Genomic DNA, 21,321 nt, shown 5'->3' with positions numbered 1-21,321 from the left:
GGATCCCTCAGCGATAGATAGTTATAGGCCAATCTCCAATCTCCCCTGGCTGGGCAAGGTAATCGAGAGGGTGGTGGCTAACCAGCTCCAGGCGGTTTTGGAGGAAACTGATTATCTAGACCAGGGTTTCTTAACCTTGGATTCCCAGATGTTGTTGGACTACAACTCCCAGAATCCCCAGACACAAAGGCCATGTCTGGGGATTCTGGGAGTTGTAGTCCAACAACATCTGGGGGCCCAAGGTTAAGAAACCCTGATCTAGACCCATTTCAAACTGGCTTTAGAGCTGGCTATAGGGTTGAGACAGCTTTGGTCGGCCTGATGGATGACCTTTACCGGGGAATCGACAGAGGGAGTGTGACCCTGTTGGTCCTCTTGGATATCTCGGCGGCGTTCGATACCATCGACCATGGTATCCTTCTGGGTTGCTTGGAGGGGCTGAGAATAGGGGGCACTGCTTTGCAGTGGTTCCATTCCTACCTCTTGGGTAGATCCCAGATGGTGGAGCTTGGTGACAGTCGCTCCTCAAAGCAGGAGCTATTATATGGAGTCCCTCAGGGCTCCATTCTGTCACCAATGCTTTTTAATATCTACATGAAACCGCTGGGTGAGGTCATCAGGAGATTTGGTGCTGGGTGTTATCAGTATGCTGATGACACACAAATCTATTTCTCCTTTTCATCTTCAGGAAATGGCACTCACTCTTTAAATGCCTGCCTACAGGCAGTAATGGGCTGGATGAGGGAGAACAAATTGAAGCTGAATCCAAGCAAGACGGAGATGCTCATTGTGGGGGCTCAGAATCTGAGGAGTGAGTTAGATCTCCCTGTGCTGGATGGGGTCACACTCCCCCAGAAGGAGCAGGTGCGCAGCTTGGGAGTACTCCTGGACCCAGGCCTCACCCTGGTTTCTCAGGTGGAGGCCATGGCCAGGAGTGCTTTCTATCAGCTTCGGCTGATTCGACAGTTGCGTCCATTCCTTGAGGCGGATGACCTCAAAACAGTGGTGCACCAGCCTCTAACCTCCCGGCTTGACTATTGCAATGCGCTCTACGTGGGGCTGCCTTTGTACGTAGTTCGGAAATTTCAATTAGTTCAGAATGCGGCAGCCAGATTGGTCTCTGGGGTAACCCGGAGAGACCATATTACACCTATTTTGAAACAATTGCACTGGCTGCCGATATGTTTCCGGGCAAAATACAAAGTGCTGGTGATTACCTTTAAAGCCCTGAACAGCTTAGGCCCGAGTTACCTTAGAGAGCGCCTTCTTCTGCGTGATCCCCACAGCACATTAAGGTCATCTGAGGAGGTCCGCCTCCAGTTACCACCAGCTCGTCTGGTGGTGACTCGGAGGCGGGCCTTCTCTATGGCTGCTCCGGGGCTGCGGAATGTGCTCCCTGCGGAAATCCGTAATTTGAATTCTCTGTTAGCCTTCAGGAGAGCCCTTAAAACGTATTTGTTTGGCCTGGCTTTCCAGGGTTTTAAAATTTTAACCCGATTTTGGGGCTTTTAATTACTGTAAACTGTTTAATCCTATTTTTAAAAGTTTTTATATTGTTAATTGCTATATTGCTTTTAATTTGTTTTAGTTTTTATTGTTTTAGTGGCTTGTTTTAATTATAAACTGCCCTGAGCCATTTTGGAAGGGTGGTATATAAATCAAATCAAATAAATAAATAAATAAATAAATAATAAAAATAATAATACAAGAAAAATTGGAAGTGAATACATCAGGAGAGTTAGAAAAATCCTCAAGTCCAAACTCAATGGCGGGAACACCATACAAGCCATAAACACCTGGGCTATACCTGTTATCAGATACACTGCAGGAATAATAGACTGGACCCAGGCAGAGCTAGAGACGCGAAATCATAAGACCAGGAAAATCATGACCATCAATCATGCTCTGCACCCCCGCAGTGATGTAGATAGGCTATACCTCCCTCGCAGCTCAGGTGGAAGAGGAATGCTGCAAGTCCATCAAACAGTACAGGAGGAGAAAAGAGGCCTTGAAGAATATATCAAGGACAGTGAAGAAGATGCTCTTAAAATGGTCAATAATGAGAAACTATTCAACACCAATGAAACAAAGCAGGCCTACAAGAAAGAACAAGTCAAGAACCGAGCAGAAAAATGGAGAAATAAGCCCCTGCATGGTCAATATTTGCACAATATAAGTGGAAAATCAGACATCACCAAGACCTGGCAATGGCTTAAGAATGGCAACTTGAAGAAAGAAACAGAGGGTTTAATACTGGCTGCGCAAGAACAGGCACTAAGAACAAATGCAATCAGAGCAAAAACCGAAAAATCCACAACAAACAGCAAGTGCCGCCTTTGTAAAGAAGCAGATAAAACAGTGGAGCACCTAATCAGCTGTTGTAAAAAGATCAGACAGACTGACTACAAACAAAGGCATGACAAGGTAGCAGGGATGATACACTGGAACATCTGCAAAAAATACAAGCTACCCGTAGCCAAAAATTGGTGGGACCATAAAATTGAAAAAGTGGTAGAAAATGAAGATGTAAAAATATTATGGGACTTCCGACTACAAACAGACAAACATCTGCCACACAATACACCAGATATAACTGTAGTCGAGAAGAAAGAAAAACAAGTGAAAATAATCAACATAGCAATACCAGGGGATAGCAGAATAGAAGAAAAAGAAATAGAAAAAATCACCAAATACAAAGATCTACAAATTGAAATTGAAAGGCTGTGGCACAAAAAGACCAAAATAATCCCAGTGGTAATTGGCGCCCTGGGTGTAGTTCCAAAAGACCTTGAAGAGCACCTCAACACCATAGGGGCCACAGAAATCACCATCAGCCAAATACAAAAAGCAGCTTTACTGGGAACAGCCTATATTCTGCGACGATATCTATAACAATTGACAATAAAATTCAGCCATCCCAGGTCCTTGGGAAGGACTCGATGTCTGGATAAAACAAACCAGTCAATAACACCTGTCTGACTGTGTAAACAAGAAATAATTAAAAAAAACAGGACTGGAAGTTCCTATTTAAGGGCCTCATACTTTGTTTTGTTGTTTTTCTTAAATGAGTGAGCTTGGCTCAGAGCAAATCTACATTTGTAAACATACAGGTAGAAGAGAAGCTGTCCTTACAGCATGATTTGATTTAGTCAATCTCAATATTCAAAGTCATTTAAAAATACACAGTAATCTGAGGAAATATCTAAGCCATTACTTTGAAGCTTTGTTGACATTTTAAGTCTTTTGTTTTGTTTCCTTTTGCTGCAGCATACTAACACAGACTAAGGGTTTGTTAAATATATACACTCCAATATGAAAAAGTCATTAAACCACAGGGTATTATTCCACTTCATTCATAGATGCCAAACTTCTTATTATATTGGCAACTTTGTAACAGAAATACTGCTTACTGCAATGCATTCACAAAAAATGCTGTTCTTTAAAGAACATCTTTGTCCTGCTCATCAGAGAACTTTCCACATCTATCCTAGAATCCAGATAACATTAATATCAAACACTGCTGTGATGACCACTTTTCTGCCAAAGTAATGACCACTTTGGCAGAAAATTAAATGCCACCAGCTATGATTAAAATGAGGCATTTTCAGCTAGGTGTGTACTTAATATAAGAGATCTGGGATGTTTTGGCTGATGAAAAGGTAAAAGTAAAAGGTAAAGTGTGCCATCGAGTCAGTGTCGACTCCTGGTGACCACAAAGGCCGTTGGTAGAATACAGGAGGAGTTTACCATTGCCTCCTCCCGTGCAGTAGGAGATGATGCCTTTTAGCATCTTCCTATATCGCTGCTGCCTGATATAGGTGTTTCCCATAGTCTGGGAAACATACCAGTGGTGAATTGAACCAGAAGCAAATGGAAAAGGCATACCTGTTACACCAATATTCCTTTAATCTCTGTCTTATCTGAAATTCTTGGCTATACTACAGAGCTTTATTCTTGACTATTTAAATACACTACAAATAAGAAATCAGTGATACATTTTAAAGTGTAGATCCAAGGTGTATTTTAAGTATAAACCTAAATATGTAAAGCTAAAATATATGTAACATGAAATCCATGTTTGCAAATACATCTTCATAGTAACTGTGTTTGAAAATCATACGTTTGCACACATCAGTTTGCCACATTCACTCACACTTTATACGTACACTCCTCACAGAGCTACAACCGGCTGCAACTCCCTGTTGAGAATACATGTCTGTGAGTTTGTCTCTGCATAACGTGCAAAATTATCCTAGTGTACACAAAGCCAGAGCAAGATGTTATCCACTACTGATTATAGTAAATTTAAACACTTTGACCAATTTAAGTACTTCAGAGGCTGTGAGAAAAAATTGCCATGCAAATAATTTGAGAATATTTTACAAAAAGCAAATCAACATAAAACATAAGGATTTTTTAAAAACTATTCTGAATTAAAACAAGAACACCAAGATGTTTTAAAATGACAAAGAGAGGGAAATGTTCTTACCTATCTCTGTCCTTGTGGGTCCAATTCCATTATAAACTCTCACATAATTAAAATGGCAAGAATCTGAATCATCAATATCAAAATCCCCAAATTTGAGCTGAACTCTCTGCTCAGGTTTTACTCGAATCTCCCATTCACAGACTGTGCTGTTGGGATAGGCATATGGATAGTTGATAGATGTAAAAGTTCCACTTTCAGGACCTAAAATGGTATGTCCACATCCATCACCTATAAAACAAAAAGATTAGCATTGAACACTCACTGTAGCTCATGGCCCAAACTCAATGTCCTGAATTGCTAAACCATCCTTTAATCCACCAGGAGTTTAAAGGGGAGGGGGAGAATCGCACAAAAAATGTATCAACCAATTGATGATCAGAAGCAAAGGTCCAATTACAAATTATGATTAATGTAATATTTAATTTATGTTAGGGCTTGACAAATCCCAGCTACCATGATGACAAAATAATATAACTGTGGCACCTAGAATAGGATATTCAGAGGTAAAGCTCTTTTGTAAAATCTTTATTTGTCCCAGGAAGCTTTGTTTCTGTTATACTACTTGTAAAAGGGATAGAGAAAAACCCACTTATCCACTCCCTTCACAATGTGCATTACTAAATATGGTAACTTTGTCAAGTGTCCATTGCCTAGTTCCTAAATTTGTGGGTTGGCTCCTAGTCTGCACTGCAGGGATCAATCATGTGCTAGCAGTAATGGGTACATGACAAGCACATCACCTTACTGAATGTTTTCACATACATCATCATAAAGGCGGAAACAAAGGTAGCTTGACAACAAATTGACTTCACAGCTGCCATGACAACCACACAGGTCAACAAACTCAAGTAGTGCTGGTTCACACGCTGGAGTCAACGCGGCATGCTGGCCTGGATTCAAGTAGGCCGAATAACAGTGTCCTAACTTACCACTTCCATCAATAATGTCCTGCTTCCTGGTAGGAGTTCTGATCCATGAAGCAACGAAGACATTTAAAGAACAGGTGGCCAAGAAAAAACAAACATGTTGAACCTGACTGAAGGCAAGGAAACATCAGGAAAGCCTATGTTGTGGTGGTGACAACAGCAGCACGGTTGGAAGCTTTTCCAATTAGGAGTCTAATCCCCGCCCCCCTGCACACAGAAGAACTATCAGCAGCCAGTCTCTTAATGGGTAAAATTGCTTTATCTGGTCCAGCCTGGTTATCACAGTAAAGACAATAACCAAGCCTGGAGTGTCAGATATATCCCATTGTTAGGTTTGCTTGAATCACTTTAAACCTGTTTTGTTCTCAAATGTCAACAGAGTCAATAAGAAAATTTGAACCACCACGCGCCAGCTGGACCTGTGAGATTCTTGACTGGTAAGGACCTAGAGAGGGAGACAGGATGAAATTCAGGAAGTGATAAGTGTATCCTTATGAAATGGGAGGCTCTCTGTTTCCTTAAGGAGTTCAGACCCTTCCCAAAAAGCTTTATTGACTGTAACAACCCTTCTATATGGCCTGGACCCAGCAAAGCTTAAAAAATGCATTTTCCCCTATGACTCCTCCTGCTTAGTAAAGAGAATTCAGATGAAGTACTGTTTAGGCTTTAACAGATTAGATTGGCAAGGACCCAGCAGAATATTTTGGACTGCAACCCCATTCCTGTGAGATCCTTTAAGCCTGACACTGCAGAATTTTTGGAAGGAAGTCACAAGCTTTTTTAAAATCACGAATGCATTCAGAAAACGTTTGACTTTACCATTATTATTGTTATTTGCATAGTAATCTACTTCCCTATAATTAGATGTAGTTTGTAGGATTTTGGGAAAGTTTTGAACTAATTTTTATTTCTGTAACCTATTCAGAATGCCTTTGTGGTAATTAAATTGTGGTAATTAAATAAAACGAACAAAGAGCAATCATTGTATTCAATCTCTTATTTTGGCTTTCAGCCTGAAGTTTGCAGGATCTGGCTGGAAAGCCATAGCTGGCTGCTAAGCCACAGAATGGACTCACTAAGCTTTCATCCTGATCAGATTCTGATTACTTTGTAGCCTCACTAGGTGAAGGTACTATTTCACTCGAAACTCACGTGAGGATAAAAATAAGCATGAGCTCCTCGGATGAAAAGCGAGTTATACATGTAAAAATAAATAAATAATACATAATAAAATAAAAGCAGACTTTGGGAAAAATAGTGCTTCAAAATGATCTACTCTCACCTCTACTGTGATCAGAAAACAACTGAGTGAGAAGATGCTTGCCCACACTCTGGAGCATCCACGGTAATTTACTGCCACCCAGGAAAAGGGGATGGTGTAACCTCTAGATCTTTCCTTCAATGCTAGAGAATCTATCTATATATAATTCTCTCTATATATAATTCTCTAAGATGTACCCGTGGAGAGGAAAGCAACAGCGGCGGGGAACATAAGGCCAACGGACAGGCCAGCGAGCGGGCAGGCGGGGAGAGAAAGTAGCGGTGGCTGGGTGAGGGGAGAAAGCAAAAGCAATGGCGGCTGGGGGGGGGGGAGAGAAAGCAGCGGCAGTCGGGGGGGGAGAAAGAGGTGGCTGGCTGGAAAAAGCAGCTGGTCAAAGAGAAAAAACATTGGAGGGGGGGAGAGGAAAGAGGAGGGGGGAGGGCTGAGAATGAGGGGTCGAGAACAAGGGAGAACTACTAGCTGCACCGGGGCCAGCTAGCTGTAATAAATTTGGGTTTGTGCATGTGCACTCCTGAACATGCAACTGAAGAATCACAATGAAATACCGTGCTTCATAATGTATATCAATCATCTTGCTCCGCTATACTCAATCTGTATTAATTTCACAGAATAAAAGATACAGAACATATTATGACTGTCAAAAACAGTTTTGTGCAGTTGATTATGCCTCTGCCACTTCCATATCTCAATTTCATGATAGGAATTTTAAATTCTCAGGCCTGAAAATTTTATAGAATATCTTGGCATACTGTACCCTTTCTTAAGGTCAGTAATACCACCAAAAAGATGTTCAACTTAAAAAAAAATGCTCCCACTAAAGTTACTGAAATAAAAATGTTTGTATTTTATTCTGCCCAGTCCCCCTTAACCAAGCTGGGAGTAAATTTCATACAATCTTCTTCAGGTAGACTTCACTTCTCAGCTGCTCTTTCCAAGTTGGATAAATACACCTAGAGGTCATTTACAGGAGTAAAATTGGATTTTACCATTATTGCAGAGTCTACTGTGGAGATGTCCAGCAACCTTATAGGATTAGATTGGATCACTTTCAGTTTGTGACTCCTGAGGAAGTGGACAAACTGCTTCAGAATGTGCATCCTATAACCTGTTCTCTTGACCCTTGGCCAACTTGGTTTATCTCATCTGGTAATCATATTATCAGAGAGGGTCAGGTAATTATTATAAATGCTTTTCTGAAGGAGGGCAGGATGCCTCCTTTTCTTAAGAGGCTGCTATTAGACATTATTTGAAGAAACCTGCATTGGTTCCCTCAGAGTTAATTACAGATCCATTTCCAATCTTCCATGGTTGCACAAGGTGAATGAGTGGGTGGTGGCTTCTCAGCTTCAGGCAGTTTTGGATGATACAGATTATCTAGACCCATTTCAACCGGCTTTTGAGTGGGCTATGGGGCTGAGACTGCCTTGCTCAGCCTGATGGATGATCTCCAATTGGCTATTGACAGAGGGAGTGTGACTCAGCTGATCCTTTTGGATCTCTCAGTAGCATTTGATACCATCAACCATGGTATCCTTCTGGGTCACCTGAGGGAGGTGGGATTGAGTGCCACTGTTTTACAGAGGTTCTGTTCCTACCTCTCTGGTAGATTCCAGATGCTGTCACTTGTGGAGTCTGCTGATCTGCAAAATGAGAACTAAACTGTGGAGCTCCACAAGGCTCAATACTGTCTCCAGTGCTCTTTAACATCTACATTAAACTGCTGGGAGAGATCACCAGGACATTTGGTGCAGAGTGTTATCAGTATGCTGATAACACCCAAATCTATTTCGCCATATCAACCTCATCAGGAAATGGCATAACTTCCCTAAATGCCTGCCTGGAGGTGGTAATGGGCTGGATGAGACATAACAAACTGAGGTTGAATCCAAATAAGATGGAGGTACTGACTTGTGTGGTGTCAGGTCCTGAGAGATGGTTTAGATCTGCCTGTTCTGGATGGGGTTACACTCCCCGTGAAATCAGGTACGTAGCTTGTGAGTGCTCCTGGATCCAAAACTCTCTCTGGTTTCTCAGATTGAGGAAGTGGCCAGGAGCGCTTTTTAATTGGCTAATATGTCACACCCATTTCTGGAGGTAAATGACCTTAAAACAGTGGTGCATGTGCTGGTAACTTCCAGGCTTGACTACTGTAATGAACTCTAAGTGGAGCTGTCTTTGTACGTAGTACGGAAACTATAAGGATTAGCAGGGGGAGAGTAACTGGCCCTATCCACTCCCAGCACAGTACCTCCAATGACTGTTGCTGGTGTCTACCTTATATTTCTTTTTAGAATGTAAGCCCTTTGGGGACAGGGTTCTATCTTGTTTGTTATTTCTCTGTGTAAACTACCCTGAGCCATTTTTAGAAGGGCGGTATAGAAAATGAATGAATGAATGAATGAATGAATGAATAAATGGTTCAGAATGTGGCAGCAAGACAACCCGAAGGGACCATATAAGATCAAATTTAAAAGAACTGCACGGGCTGCCAATATATTTCTGAGTGAAATACAAAGTGTTGGTTATTACCTATAAAGCCCTCAACAGCTTGGGTCCGGCGTACTTAAGAGAATGCCCTCTCTGTCATGAACCGTGTCACCCTTGTAAGATAATCTGGAGAGAGCCTGTTATTGTTGCCACCGGCTCGTTTGGCAGCGGCTCAGGACCAGGCCTTCTCTGTGGCTGCCCTGGGGCTTTGAAATATGTTCTCTGTCAAAATAAGAGCATCTCCATCTCTGTTTGCTTTTAGGAAGACCCTCAGAGACACTCTTGTTTTCTCAGGCTTTTAACTGAAATCAATATAACTAAATAAATAAATAAATAAATAAATATCTTAAAACTGTTTAATTGTTTTTCTCCTACGAGATTGGTTTTACTTTTTATTCCAGGAAATTGTTTTAATTGTTTTTACTCTGTTTTACTCTGTTTTATATATTATTTGTTGTGTTTTAAACTGTGTATACTGTCTAAAGATGCACATATCAGGCAGTATATAAATGATAAATAAATAAAATCTTTGGGAATGATCTTTGCTGGCTGCTGCAACTCTATCTACAACATCCCCTCTCATGTTTCCTCCGCTCTTCTTCCAACCTGCACTGTTGTTTCTTCTGCTCTTCTTCCAACTGGCACTGTACTCCCCTGTTCTCTAACTCCATCTCCATCTTCTTTTCTTTCAGGCCATGCTGCCTTGTCCTTTCATGAAGTCTCAACCAGTACTTTTCTTCCAGCACCTGTATACATACTCTGGTCCTGTCTGACCACATCCCACAGGTACAGTGGGCTCCTCCACCATCAGAGTCTCTTGCAATTCCTGTCTTGGTCTCCCAGCGTCTAGGCCCGCACTTGGTAGTCCTAAAGCCTGACGTAATCCAATAAGCTCAGTGCTAGCCTCACTGCCATGACTCTGCAGAGGCCACTGAAACTACATCACATCCCACCATAGGAACATAGCAAGCTGCCATATACCGAGTCAGACCATAGGTCCATCTAGCTCAGTATTGTCTACACAGACTGACAGCTGCTTCTCCAAGGTTGCAGGCAGAAATCTCTCTCAGCCCTACGTCAGATGTAACCCCACCCCCGGGTTACAGTACTACCTGCATATACTTATAACCTTGTGGGTTTCCAAATCCTTGTGTGTAAATCTTTGTAGATATATCATGTACAAACAACCACTTTGTATATAATTGTGCTTTGGCAACGTACTGTATGCTTTGGTAGTTTGCTGGTTCAATTAAAAAATCTTGTCCTATTAAAAAAAATATATATCTTGTCCTATCTTGGAGATGCCAGGAAGGGAACTTGGAACCTTCTGCTCTTCCCAGTACCAGTACCGCCATCATATGTGATGCCTCACTTTGAAGTTTTGAGATGTTTATAGCTGGATAATCAGCAGCTGCTAACACTTTGTGGAAACTTTCAGCCCTCACCCTGAGCCCTTAAGCATCTCAGGATAGCTATGTTGTCTTGCATAACAACCGTATCTTCATGAGGGAACTGACAGTAAATGACGCCACCTAGGATAAACCACTACCAAGGATTTATTATTTGAAAAAATTATGACACTTTTCTATTTTACACTGAACTAGAACCAAATACATCTTCCAGCCAGTAACAGTTACATTCCAACTGACCATCACTGTCATAGACACACTATCTCTCCCAATCTGCATACAGAATCCCTACCGCCCAATCACCACAGTGCCTTTGCTGCCTCTCTTATATTTAATACAAAGCCTCCAGCATAACTTTATACAAAACAAATATTTTCTAATTGTAATTCAAAAACAAAACATTCATCACAAGTAACAGTTTGAAGCAGACTTCAATTTAAGAAATGGCTAAAGGTTTTAACAAGTAAGAGACATGACTGAAGGGCAACAAAGCATATAAAATTACTAACAGTTCTGGAAAGCTGGTTACTGGATAAAGCAGTGATCTTTAGGGATGCATGCACACGCATCAACCACTTCTGTGGCAATGCTGACCAGGGCACAGGCAGGGATGCTGCAATCCCGTATGCCCACTTTTTATGAGCGTGCCCGCGGAAGAAAAGTAGCAGGGCAGGGGCTGGCAAGTAGGCAGCGCCTCCCCTGCCCCTTAAAGAAACCCCCGCCCTCCAAACCGGCTTGAACACTGGTGTACAGAACTGGTTCGGTGCTCCTAGAATGGAGCACCAAATGGTTCCATGTACATCCCTAGTGATCTTCACTATTTTTTCTGGTGTCCACTTTGGCAAAAAAACCCCAAAAAACACCCTTCCCAGCACTACAAGCACACTTTCCAAGATAGTGCAGGGGATCAAGGGCTCCATTTCCCTTAAAGGAACAGCCCCGCACACACATACACACTGGGCAAGGCACAGCAATACACAGTGAGAATGGTCACCTCTGCATGGTGCCAGGGGGACGGTACAGAGCATTCAGCTTAGACCGAAGCTTCACACAGGCACAACAAACAATTAGTTGGAAGACGCACTTAGGGTTGATGGGGGCCACCACTGGCCCCCAGGCCCTACAATGAAGAACATTGGGATAAAGTCTGGGATTTTTGCTGATGACTTTGCAACACTGTTTAAGAAAGAAGCATGTGGTGAAGCTCAAAGGAATTGGGGGTGGGGGGTGGGAATACAGTCAGACAAGTTGATCAGCTTCAGCTCCTTAGAAACTTTCAATGTCCCTCCTGAACATAAGCATGTTTTCAGGATCTATGTAAAAAACCAGGTAATTCTGGTAAATGCAAACATCTGAATGCAAAAAGACATGGACCAGTTTGGACAATATCATCCATCAGTCCCACCCACCACACAACTAGGGGCGTGAACACACATATGTTGATTCCCCTTCCAGGGCACAGTTCCATTTTACAACACTGCTTGGAAGGTGTGTTCATTCGAACCACACCCACATGATTATGCAGCTGTGGGAAGGTACATCACAAGAAGATTGGGGCACACGCATGCCCCATCATGTGCTGGGCAAGGCCAATCAGACACACATCACCTCAACTGGTTACATGTTTTCTGGTTATTTGTAGAGTATACCATGATGCTGCAAAATATAATTGGCCAAGAGAAGTGATTTTGATGACTGTTTTAGGCTGCACTAGACTGTAGAGTCTTCCATAAAAACATACTCACAAGGATCCAAAATCAGAGCAAGTGCAAGAAAAGATCAGGGAGAGAAAGAGACAGACAACACAAGGAGCTGGACATTTCCATAGCACTAGCATAAACACCATGTCTTGTTTTCTATGCCACTGAGAGTAATGAAAAAGGCCGTACTTGTAAATTCAGGTGCACACTATTGTCCAATGGGCAAGACTGAGGTTTAATTCATTAGCTTTACTTGATAAACACACTAGTATAAGCTTTACAATTAATGAACTGGAAATTTATTATACTGAGTAACTGTATGAGCATCTGTTTCAACCAAAATCCAAAAGACCCTTTACCCTGCTGGGTGAGGGGCATGCTACAACATCCTTGCACAAACTTTTGTTGTTTCCGCCAAATATGAGGAAATATCAACACAGATATCCTTCATGTGAACAGGAGATCCCCCCGCCCCCACCAAGCCTTTAAAACAAGACTTGTACATCATGCTAATAAAATTTACTCTGAAAAGCTGCATTCAAAATCTGTAGTACTGTCAGAAAAGCCATTGATGTAATAGGATTACCTGCCTGAAACTGCAGTCCTTTCCAAAAATGCTCACATAATCACATGAAGGTTATACCTGTATTGTGATGCTAGTTATGGTTAGAGGACCAGTTTCATACTTTCCCATGAGGCAGTGTAGGACACACAAACCTGTCATACATCAGTTCCAATTCAGGAGTGGCCAACTGGATGCCTTTCAGCTGTTGTTGGACTACAACTTCCATCATCCCTAAGAACAATTTATTGCGGTGGGGATAATGGAAGTTTTAGTCCAACAACAACCGGAGAGCCTCAGGTTGGCCACCTATGCTCTAACTAAAACTGTGAAGAGCCTTGGGGATGGCGGCGGTGCAATGGAGAACAAGAAGTTAACGAGGATGTTTGGTGGTTGTACTGCAGCGGCTATAAGAATGTTATTGTTGCTAGGAAGAGTCAGTTATTAAGGGGTGTGGCTATACATCAGGGTGCTGTGAAGAGAGCAAGCAGGATTCAGCAGTTGGAAGCGACAGTTGGGGCAGTTGGAGAGGGCTGAGCTATTTGAGGACAGGGGAAAGGGCATAGGTAAAAAGCAAGTTGGGCTGGGAGGAGGAAGCCGAAGGAATTGGCCAATTAAAAGGAGAAGAAAATTGTCAGATAGAAAGTAGGAAGCTGGAAGAAAAAGGAGAAAGTTCCAGTGGGTGACACAGTTACCTCAGAGGGCCAAAGCCTCAGAGCCTGTTCAACATCCAAACAAGAAGTTCTGGTAAGAACTAATCTGCCCACTTTCCTTTCACCATCCCTACAACTGAACTAAATTTAGTCCAAATTGGTTAGGCAGTTCACAAGTTAGCCTAATGTGCCTCAAACATTCATGTATCCACCATCTTATCTATCCATCCATCCATATTTTATACCACCTGATATGTACCTCTAGACAGTGTACAAAATTTAAAACAATATTTAAAAATCAACACAAATTAAAGTACACAAAACAAAAACAGTAGCATAAAACAAACACAATAAAAACAGTAGCATAAAACAAAACAAATTATTAAAATTAATTCTAATGAAAAGCCTGCAAGAACAGGTGAGTCTTGAGGGTCTTCCTGAAAACAGAGAAGGAGATGCTCTTATTTCAGCAGGGACCATAATCCAAAGCCCCCAAAGAAGCCACAGAGAAAGCCTGATCTCAATTTGCCACCAAATGAATGGTGGCAACAGTAACTGGACCTCTCCAGAAGCTTGTAACAAGCGGCAGGGTTCATGACAAAGGAGACGCTCTCTTAAATACCCTGGACTCAAGTTGTTAAGGGCTTTATAAGTAATAACTAGCACTTTGTATTTCACTCGGAAACAAATTGGCAGCCAGTGCAGTTCTTTTAAAACTGGTGTTATATGGTACCTTCGTGTTGTCCCAGAGATCAATCTGGCTGCCACATTCTGTACCAATTGTTATTTCCAGACTACATACAAAGGCAGCCCCACATAGAGTGCATTACAGTAGTCAAGCCTGGATGTGACCAGCATATGTATCACTCTTTGAAGGTCATTTACCTCCAGAAATGAATGTAGCTGATGTATCAGCCAAAGCTGATAAAAAGCGCTCCTGGCCACTGCCTCAGCCTGAGAAACCAGGGAAAGCTTTGGGTCCAGGAGTATCCCAAGCTATGAACCTGATCTTTCAGGTGGAGTGTAACCCCTAGTCCATAACAAGCAGATCTAAACTATCTCTCAGGTCCTGACCAGTGTTCTCTCTAATATTTTTCATCTTTGTGCACAATGAGATTTGTTCTGGGTGGCAGTATCAATGAATTGATGCGCACACATGCATTCAGGGTGGGACCTTCCTCATTCAACCTGAACAAGATCTAAAGTTAACTGAGCAGACATCAAAAATAGTGTGAGCACATCCACACGCCTTAGAGGGAACACTGGTCCCGACCCCTGCCAATCACTACCTCAGTGTTATTTGGATTCAACTTTAGTTTGTTATCCCTCATCTAGCCCATTACCACCTCCAGCCAGGCATTTAGGGAAGTTATGCCATTTCCTGATGAGGCTGATATGGCGAAATAGATTTGGGTGTTATCTAACACCCTGCACCAAACCTCCAGATGATATCTCCCAGTGGTCTCATGTAGATGTTAAAAAGCATTGGAGACAGTATGGAGCCTTGTGGAACTCCACACTTTAGTTCTCACTTTGCAGAACAACAGTTTCCAAGCAACACCACCTAGAATCTACCAGAGGGGTAGGAATGGAACCATTGTAAAACAGAACCACCAAATCCCACCTACCTCAGGTGGTCCAGAAGGATACCATGGTCGATGGTATCAAATCCCATAGAGAGATCCAAAAGGATCAGCAGAGTCACACGCCCTCTGTCAACAGCCAACTGGAAATCATTCATCAGGCTGACCAAGGCATTCTCAACATCATAGCCCAAACAGAAGCCAGTTTGAAATGGGTCTAGATAATCTGCATCATTCAAAACTGCCTGAAGCCTAGAGGACACCACCCGCTCACTCATTTTGCCCAACCATGGAAGATTGAAAACCAGTCTGTAATTAGCTAACTCCATGGGATCTAATGCAGATTTCTTCAAAAGAGGTCTAATAATAGCTTCCTTAAGATGAGGCAACCTGCTCTCCCTCAGAGAAGCATTTATAATATTTACCAGACCCTCTCTGATAATATGATTACCAGATGAGATAAGCCAAGTTGGTCAAGGGTCAAGAGAACAGGTTATAGGACGCACATTCTGAAGCAGTTTGTCCACTTACTCAGGAGTCACAAACTGAAAATGATCTAATCTAATTCCATAAAAGGAGTTGCTGGACACCTCCACAGTTGACTCCACAGTAGCTGTGGAATCCAGCTCGGCCCGGATATGAGATATTTTATCTGCAAAAAAAGTCATTAAAAAAATCACAGCAAGTGACCAATGGTTCCAAGTTTAAATTCAAGGGGGAGGAGTACATACTAGCACCCTCACAACCCTAGACAACACAGCTGGACATGAATTTGCAGAAGCAATGAGGGCGGAAAAGAACCGCCTCTTTGCCACCTGCACTGCCAGAGAATAGACTCTGTGCTCTGTGTTGCACCTGATCAGACTTGCACCGAGTCTTCCTCCACTTGTGCTCTAGTCGTCTGGCTCACCGCTTCAGTTCAGTTCATACATGCCATAAACACCTGGGCTATACCTGTTATCAGATACACTGCAGGAATAATAGACTGGACCCAGGCAGAGCTAGAGACACTAGATTGTAAGCCCAGAGACAAAAGTTTGGTGGGGTGCACAAAGCTGATAGATAAATAAATAAATCAACCATCTGCTTAACATGGACGATCTGAAGTTGTATGGAAAGTCCCAGTCAGAAATTGAATCACTGCTAAACACTGTCCGTATATTCAGTAGCAATATAGCAATGGAGTATGAACTAGACAAGTGTGCTGCATTAATAATGAAAAGAGAAAAAATAACAAAAACAGAAGGAATAGAACTGCCCGATGGAAGCAAGATCAAAAACCTGGCAGAAAAAGAAAAAGAACATTACAAATACTTGGGCATTCTCCAGGCTGATAACATCGCACACACTGAAGTTAAAAGAAAAATTGGAAGTGAATACATCAGGAGAATTAGAAAAATCCTCAAGTCCAAACTCAATGGCAGGAACACCATACACGCCATAAACACCTGGGCTATACCTGTTATCAGATACACTGCAGGAATAATAGACTGGACCCAGGCAGAGCTAGAGACGCTAGATTGTAAGACCAGGAAAATAATGACTATCAATCATGCTCTGCACCCCTGCAGTGATGTAGATAGGCTATACCTCCCTTGCAGCTCAGGTGGAAGAGGAATGCTGCAAGTCCATCAAACAGTAGAGGAGGAGAAAAGAGGCCTTGAAGAATATATCAAGGACAGTGAAGAAGATGCTCTTAAAAATTGGAAGTGAATACATCAGGAGAATTAGAAAAATCCTCAAGTCCAAACTCAATAGCGGGAACACCATACAGAAAGGAACACAAACTCTGGCAAAAGAAATGCAAGGTGACAATAACGGAGGCAAAAAGGGAGTCTGAGGAACATTTAGTTAAAAGTATCAAGGGGAATAACAAAAACTACTTTAAATACATCAGATACAGGAAACCTACCAGGGAGGCAGTTGGACCATTAGACAATGAGGGAGTGAAAGGGATAATTAAGGAGGATATGGAGGTTGCAGAGAAGCTAAATGAGTCCTTTGCATCTGTCTTCACGGCAGAGGATACTGAGCATATACCTGTTCCTGAAACAGGCTTTTAGGGGATGGAGGCTAAAGAACTGCATCAGATAGAAGTGACAAGAGATGATGTTCTAGATTGTCTGGAAAAACTGAAAACTAGCAAATCGCCAGAGTCAGATGGCATCCATCCAAGAGTCCTCAAAGAACTCAAATGTGAAATTGCCAACCTCTTTGCTAAAATATATAATTTATCCCTGCAATCCGGCTCTGTACTGGAGGACTGGAAAGTAGCCAATGTAACACCGATTTTCAAAAAGGGATCCAGGGGCGATCTGGGAAATTACAGGCCGTTTAGCTTAACGTTCATTCCAGGCAAATTGATGGAAAGCATCCTCAAGGTTAAAATTGTAAAGCACATAGAAGAACAGGCCCTGCTGGGAAAGAACCAGCATGGTTTCTGCAAAGGTAAATCTTGCCTCACACACTCATTGGAGTTCTTTGAGAATGTCAACGTGTGTGGATCAAGGTGATCCAGTTGACCTGGACTTCCAAAAAGCTTTTGACAAAGTTCCTTATCAAAGACTCCTGAGGAAACTTAGCAGTCATGGGATAAGGGGAGAAGTACATGTGTGGATTGCTAACTGGTTGAAAGACAGGAAACAGAGGGTAGGTATAAATGGAAAATTTTCACAATGGAGAGAAGAAAGAATTGGGGTCCCCTAGGGATCTGTACTGGGACCGGTGCTTTTTAATTTATTCATAAATGATATAGAAGTAGGGGTGAGCAGAGAGGTGGCCAGATTTCCAGATGATACCAAACTCTTCTGGGTAGTGAAATCCAAAACGGACTGTGAGGAGCTCCAAAAGGATCTCTCCAAACTGAGGGAGTGGGCGACAAAGTGGCAAATGCGGTTCAGTGTTGGCAAGTGTAAAGTGATGCACATTGGGACAAAATCCCCCAACTTTAAGTATATGCTGATGGGATCTGAGCTGTCAGTGACTGACCAGGAGAGAGATCTTAGGGTCGCGGTGGATAGATTGTTGAAACTGTCGACTCAATGTGCGGCAGCTGTCAAAATGGCAAATTCCCTGCTAGGGATCATTAGGAAGGGGATTGAAAATAAAACCGCTAATATTATAATGCCCTTATAAAAGATTATGGTGCGGCCACACCTGGAATACTACATACAATTCTGGTCCCCACATCTAAAGAAGGACATTGTAGAACTGGAAAAGGTGCAGAAGACGGCAACCAAGATGATCAGGGGCCTAGAGCACCTGTCTTATGAGGCAAGCCTACAACACCTGGGGCTATTTACTATAGAAAAAAGACGACTGCGCGAGACATGATAGAGGTCTATAAAATCATGCATGGTGTGGAGAAAGTGGACAGAGAGAAATTCTTCTCCCTCTCACATAACACCAGAACCAGGGGTCATCCCATGAAATTGACTGCCAGGTAATTTAGGACCAACAAACGAAGTACTTTTTCACACAACGTGTAATCAACTTGTAGAATTCTCTGCCACAAGATGTGGTGACAGTCAACAACCTGGATGGTTTTAAGACGGGTTTGGATAACTTCATGGAGGAGAGGTCTATCATCGGCTACTAGTTGGAGGGCTATAGGCCACCTCCAGCCTCAAAGGCAAGATGCCTCTGAGTACCAGTAGCAGGGGAGTAACAACAGGAGAGAGGGCATGCCCTCAACTCCTGCCTGTAGGCTTCCAGAGGCATCTGGCGGGCCGCTGTGTGAAACAGGATGCTGGACTAGATGGGCCTTGGGCCTGATCCAGCAGGACTGTTCTTATGTTCTTCATCTACTGGCAGAAAAATAGGTGAAATGCACTTATTTGTGGTTTTGAGTGGCTGAAAATGACTCCGAAATGACTTCTGAAGTCATTTCTGGTTGCCCTTTTCCAGCAGAGAGCCATTTTGTGGCTCTGTATTATTATTAGCTGTGAATATTCAACCTTTTATGGGCAGGGCATTGCTGGGGAGCTGGGGACCTGGAGAATAAGGTACTGTCCTTTTCTTCTTTTATTTCTGCTCGCCTTGCTCTTTTGGCCCTTTTTGTGGGTGAGGTGTTATGAACCTAAGTGTGGATGACTCAGGAAGTCATCCACACAATCAAAGTAATCTAAGGCGTAGGCTAGTTATTTTATTTATTGTTCAGTGTTTATACTGACTTTCATAAGGCAACCGAAGGCAGTTTATAAAAGTTAAAATACAATAAAACTCCATAAAAAATAACATTTAAAACCTTAAAATCAGTTAAACAGTAAAAACCATAAAACAAGTTTAATTTTATAGTTAAACGTCAAATTACAACAAAACTGAATTTGGGGGGCGGGAGCGGATTCTGTACTCTGAAAGGTATCCCAAGGAACATGTCCAAAGTCTACCAAAATCTGAGTGAGGCATTTTTTGAGGAGAATGCCTTTTTGGACCATTTCAAAGTGACAAGAACTTAGAAAAATGCACAATTGCTCCTCTGTTGGTCCAATTCATTTAAAACTTACTTGCCTAGCCTAATACCTCAGATTAAAGGTTTAAAAAAAAGTTATCGATTGTACCATTACGCTAAGATGCCATCTCAAATAGCAGGAGTACCTGCAATAGGACTGGAGTACACAAGAAAATAAGTATAGTTATAATAATGAGGACACCAAAAATACATTCCAATTGCTGGAGTGATGACTACTGTTGCCACAATTCAGACAGGGACTATTCTGATGTTGAGTGTTGCTACCATTTTTTGTGTGTGTGTGTGTGTCAAGCAGTCTTTCGGGTGCAGACAGTATCCATGTCACATATAGTCAAACAGAAACAGTCCTCCTATGGTTTATTTCAATGAGGTTGTTGAATACAGCATACACAATCAGATTGATGGTTACTTGCAGGAGCCTTGCAAAACATATTTCAACTTTCAGGTTCCCTGTTTTAATCAGGGAATAGTGGATCCCTCATTCTTGGTCCAGAGTCAGATCAAACACAAGCAGCATATTCTTCCCTATTAATGAGCAGAGCTCTGATTTCCAGGTGCTTGCCTGTGGCTTGCACCAGTCCCATATACTCATGGACAAAATTACGAGATTGAAAGTCATGCTAGTAAGGTTTCATAGGTACCAGGGTACTGGGCATATAGAGGCAGGCAAAGTTAATGTCTTAATGCTTGAAATTAAAGGAATTTTTAGAGAAAGCTCCATTAAATGCATCATCTTCGAAACTGATTATGACTGTTTTTGCTGATTGTCATAAATATAAATTTTCCTGATTGCTGACACGACTTCCAGCCAGAATGCTAAACACTTTCATACTTACACGGTCAACCGGGTATTTCTCAATGGCTGTAAACAAAGACTCGGCATGTGCTAACCACACAAGCTGGGTTCAGAGAACATTTCTTGATAAAGACAGAGGCTGACAAGATTTGCAACTTGTAGTGGGTGTTAGCTCTAGTAGTCATCAAACAGAAGACATCCTTGTTGCATGTTAGCTTAACTTTCACATCTACACCATTTAAAAGCAGTTTTTCTTGAAAACCACATGTCAGTATGAAGAAGTCCCAGCTGGTTTATATTTCAGCCAAAAGGTGGCTCTGACATTAATGCCAAAATTATTGCCATCCGGGGCAGTTACTTCATGCTGCCCTGCAGTATCTTTATAAAATAAGTCTGCCAAGAATTGGGTAGCTAGGGTACTCTCACTGTAATTCATCATGACTTCAAGGAATGCCCTGTAGGGGTAGGTGCTGCTGCTCTGGCTGACAAATTTGTCTCCCAGGGTCACATCCACCTGACTAAACATGACCACAATAGGGTAATTCACCAGACTCACTTCGGCATCCTGTGCAAGGTTGGTTCCATCCTCATTTACAATTTTAGAGCATAGATATAAAAGGGTGTTATTCAAATCTAGCTAAAACTCGCCAGTCCCAGCAATGCAGAAATCTAAGGGGGCAGTGCCTGTCAGAGCGGTCTGGGGTGGTATTTCAACATATACGCTTCCCTCAATGCTGGTCTGTGTAGGGGCAATCTGGAACAGTTCTAGTTCAGATTTAGAGCAATCTTTGGAGTTGCAGTGTATTAAAGCCATTGTAACTTAAAAGAGATCACAAGCAGAGTGCTTTCTCTTCCTCTTAGGCCTCCTCTGGTGATTCTGAGTCTTCTGCTGGCTCACAACTGTTCTTTTAAGAGGGCATGGAGGACCCGATAGTTGCACATGTGATGCTTTTCATTTTCTTT

At 42.2% G+C, this 21,321-nt stretch overlaps 1 protein-coding gene across 4 annotated transcripts in view; it reads right to left on the bottom strand.

The window, feature by feature from the left end:
- DCBLD2 (discoidin, CUB and LCCL domain containing 2) overlaps nt 1-21,321 on the bottom strand; it is a 75,849-nt gene that overhangs the window by 38,364 nt on the left and 16,164 nt on the right. For 2 of the 4 annotated variants that reach the window (XM_053308722.1, XM_053308723.1), the window contains exon 2: nt 4,490-4,717. In XM_053308722.1, the coding sequence (XP_053164697.1) occupies nt 4,490-4,717 (228 nt within the window). Of the gene's footprint in view, nt 1-4,489; nt 4,718-4,972; nt 5,224-12,879; nt 13,290-21,321 lie in introns of those variants that run through there. The other 2 variants (XM_053308725.1, XM_053308724.1) reach the window with 2 other exon arrangements.

This window comes from Hemicordylus capensis, chromosome 3, assembly GCF_027244095.1.
Source record: "Hemicordylus capensis ecotype Gifberg chromosome 3, rHemCap1.1.pri, whole genome shotgun sequence".
In the NCBI taxonomy this organism is placed as follows: domain Eukaryota; kingdom Metazoa; phylum Chordata; class Lepidosauria; order Squamata; family Cordylidae; genus Hemicordylus; species Hemicordylus capensis.
This window is presented reverse-complemented; position numbering and strand designations above follow the sequence as displayed.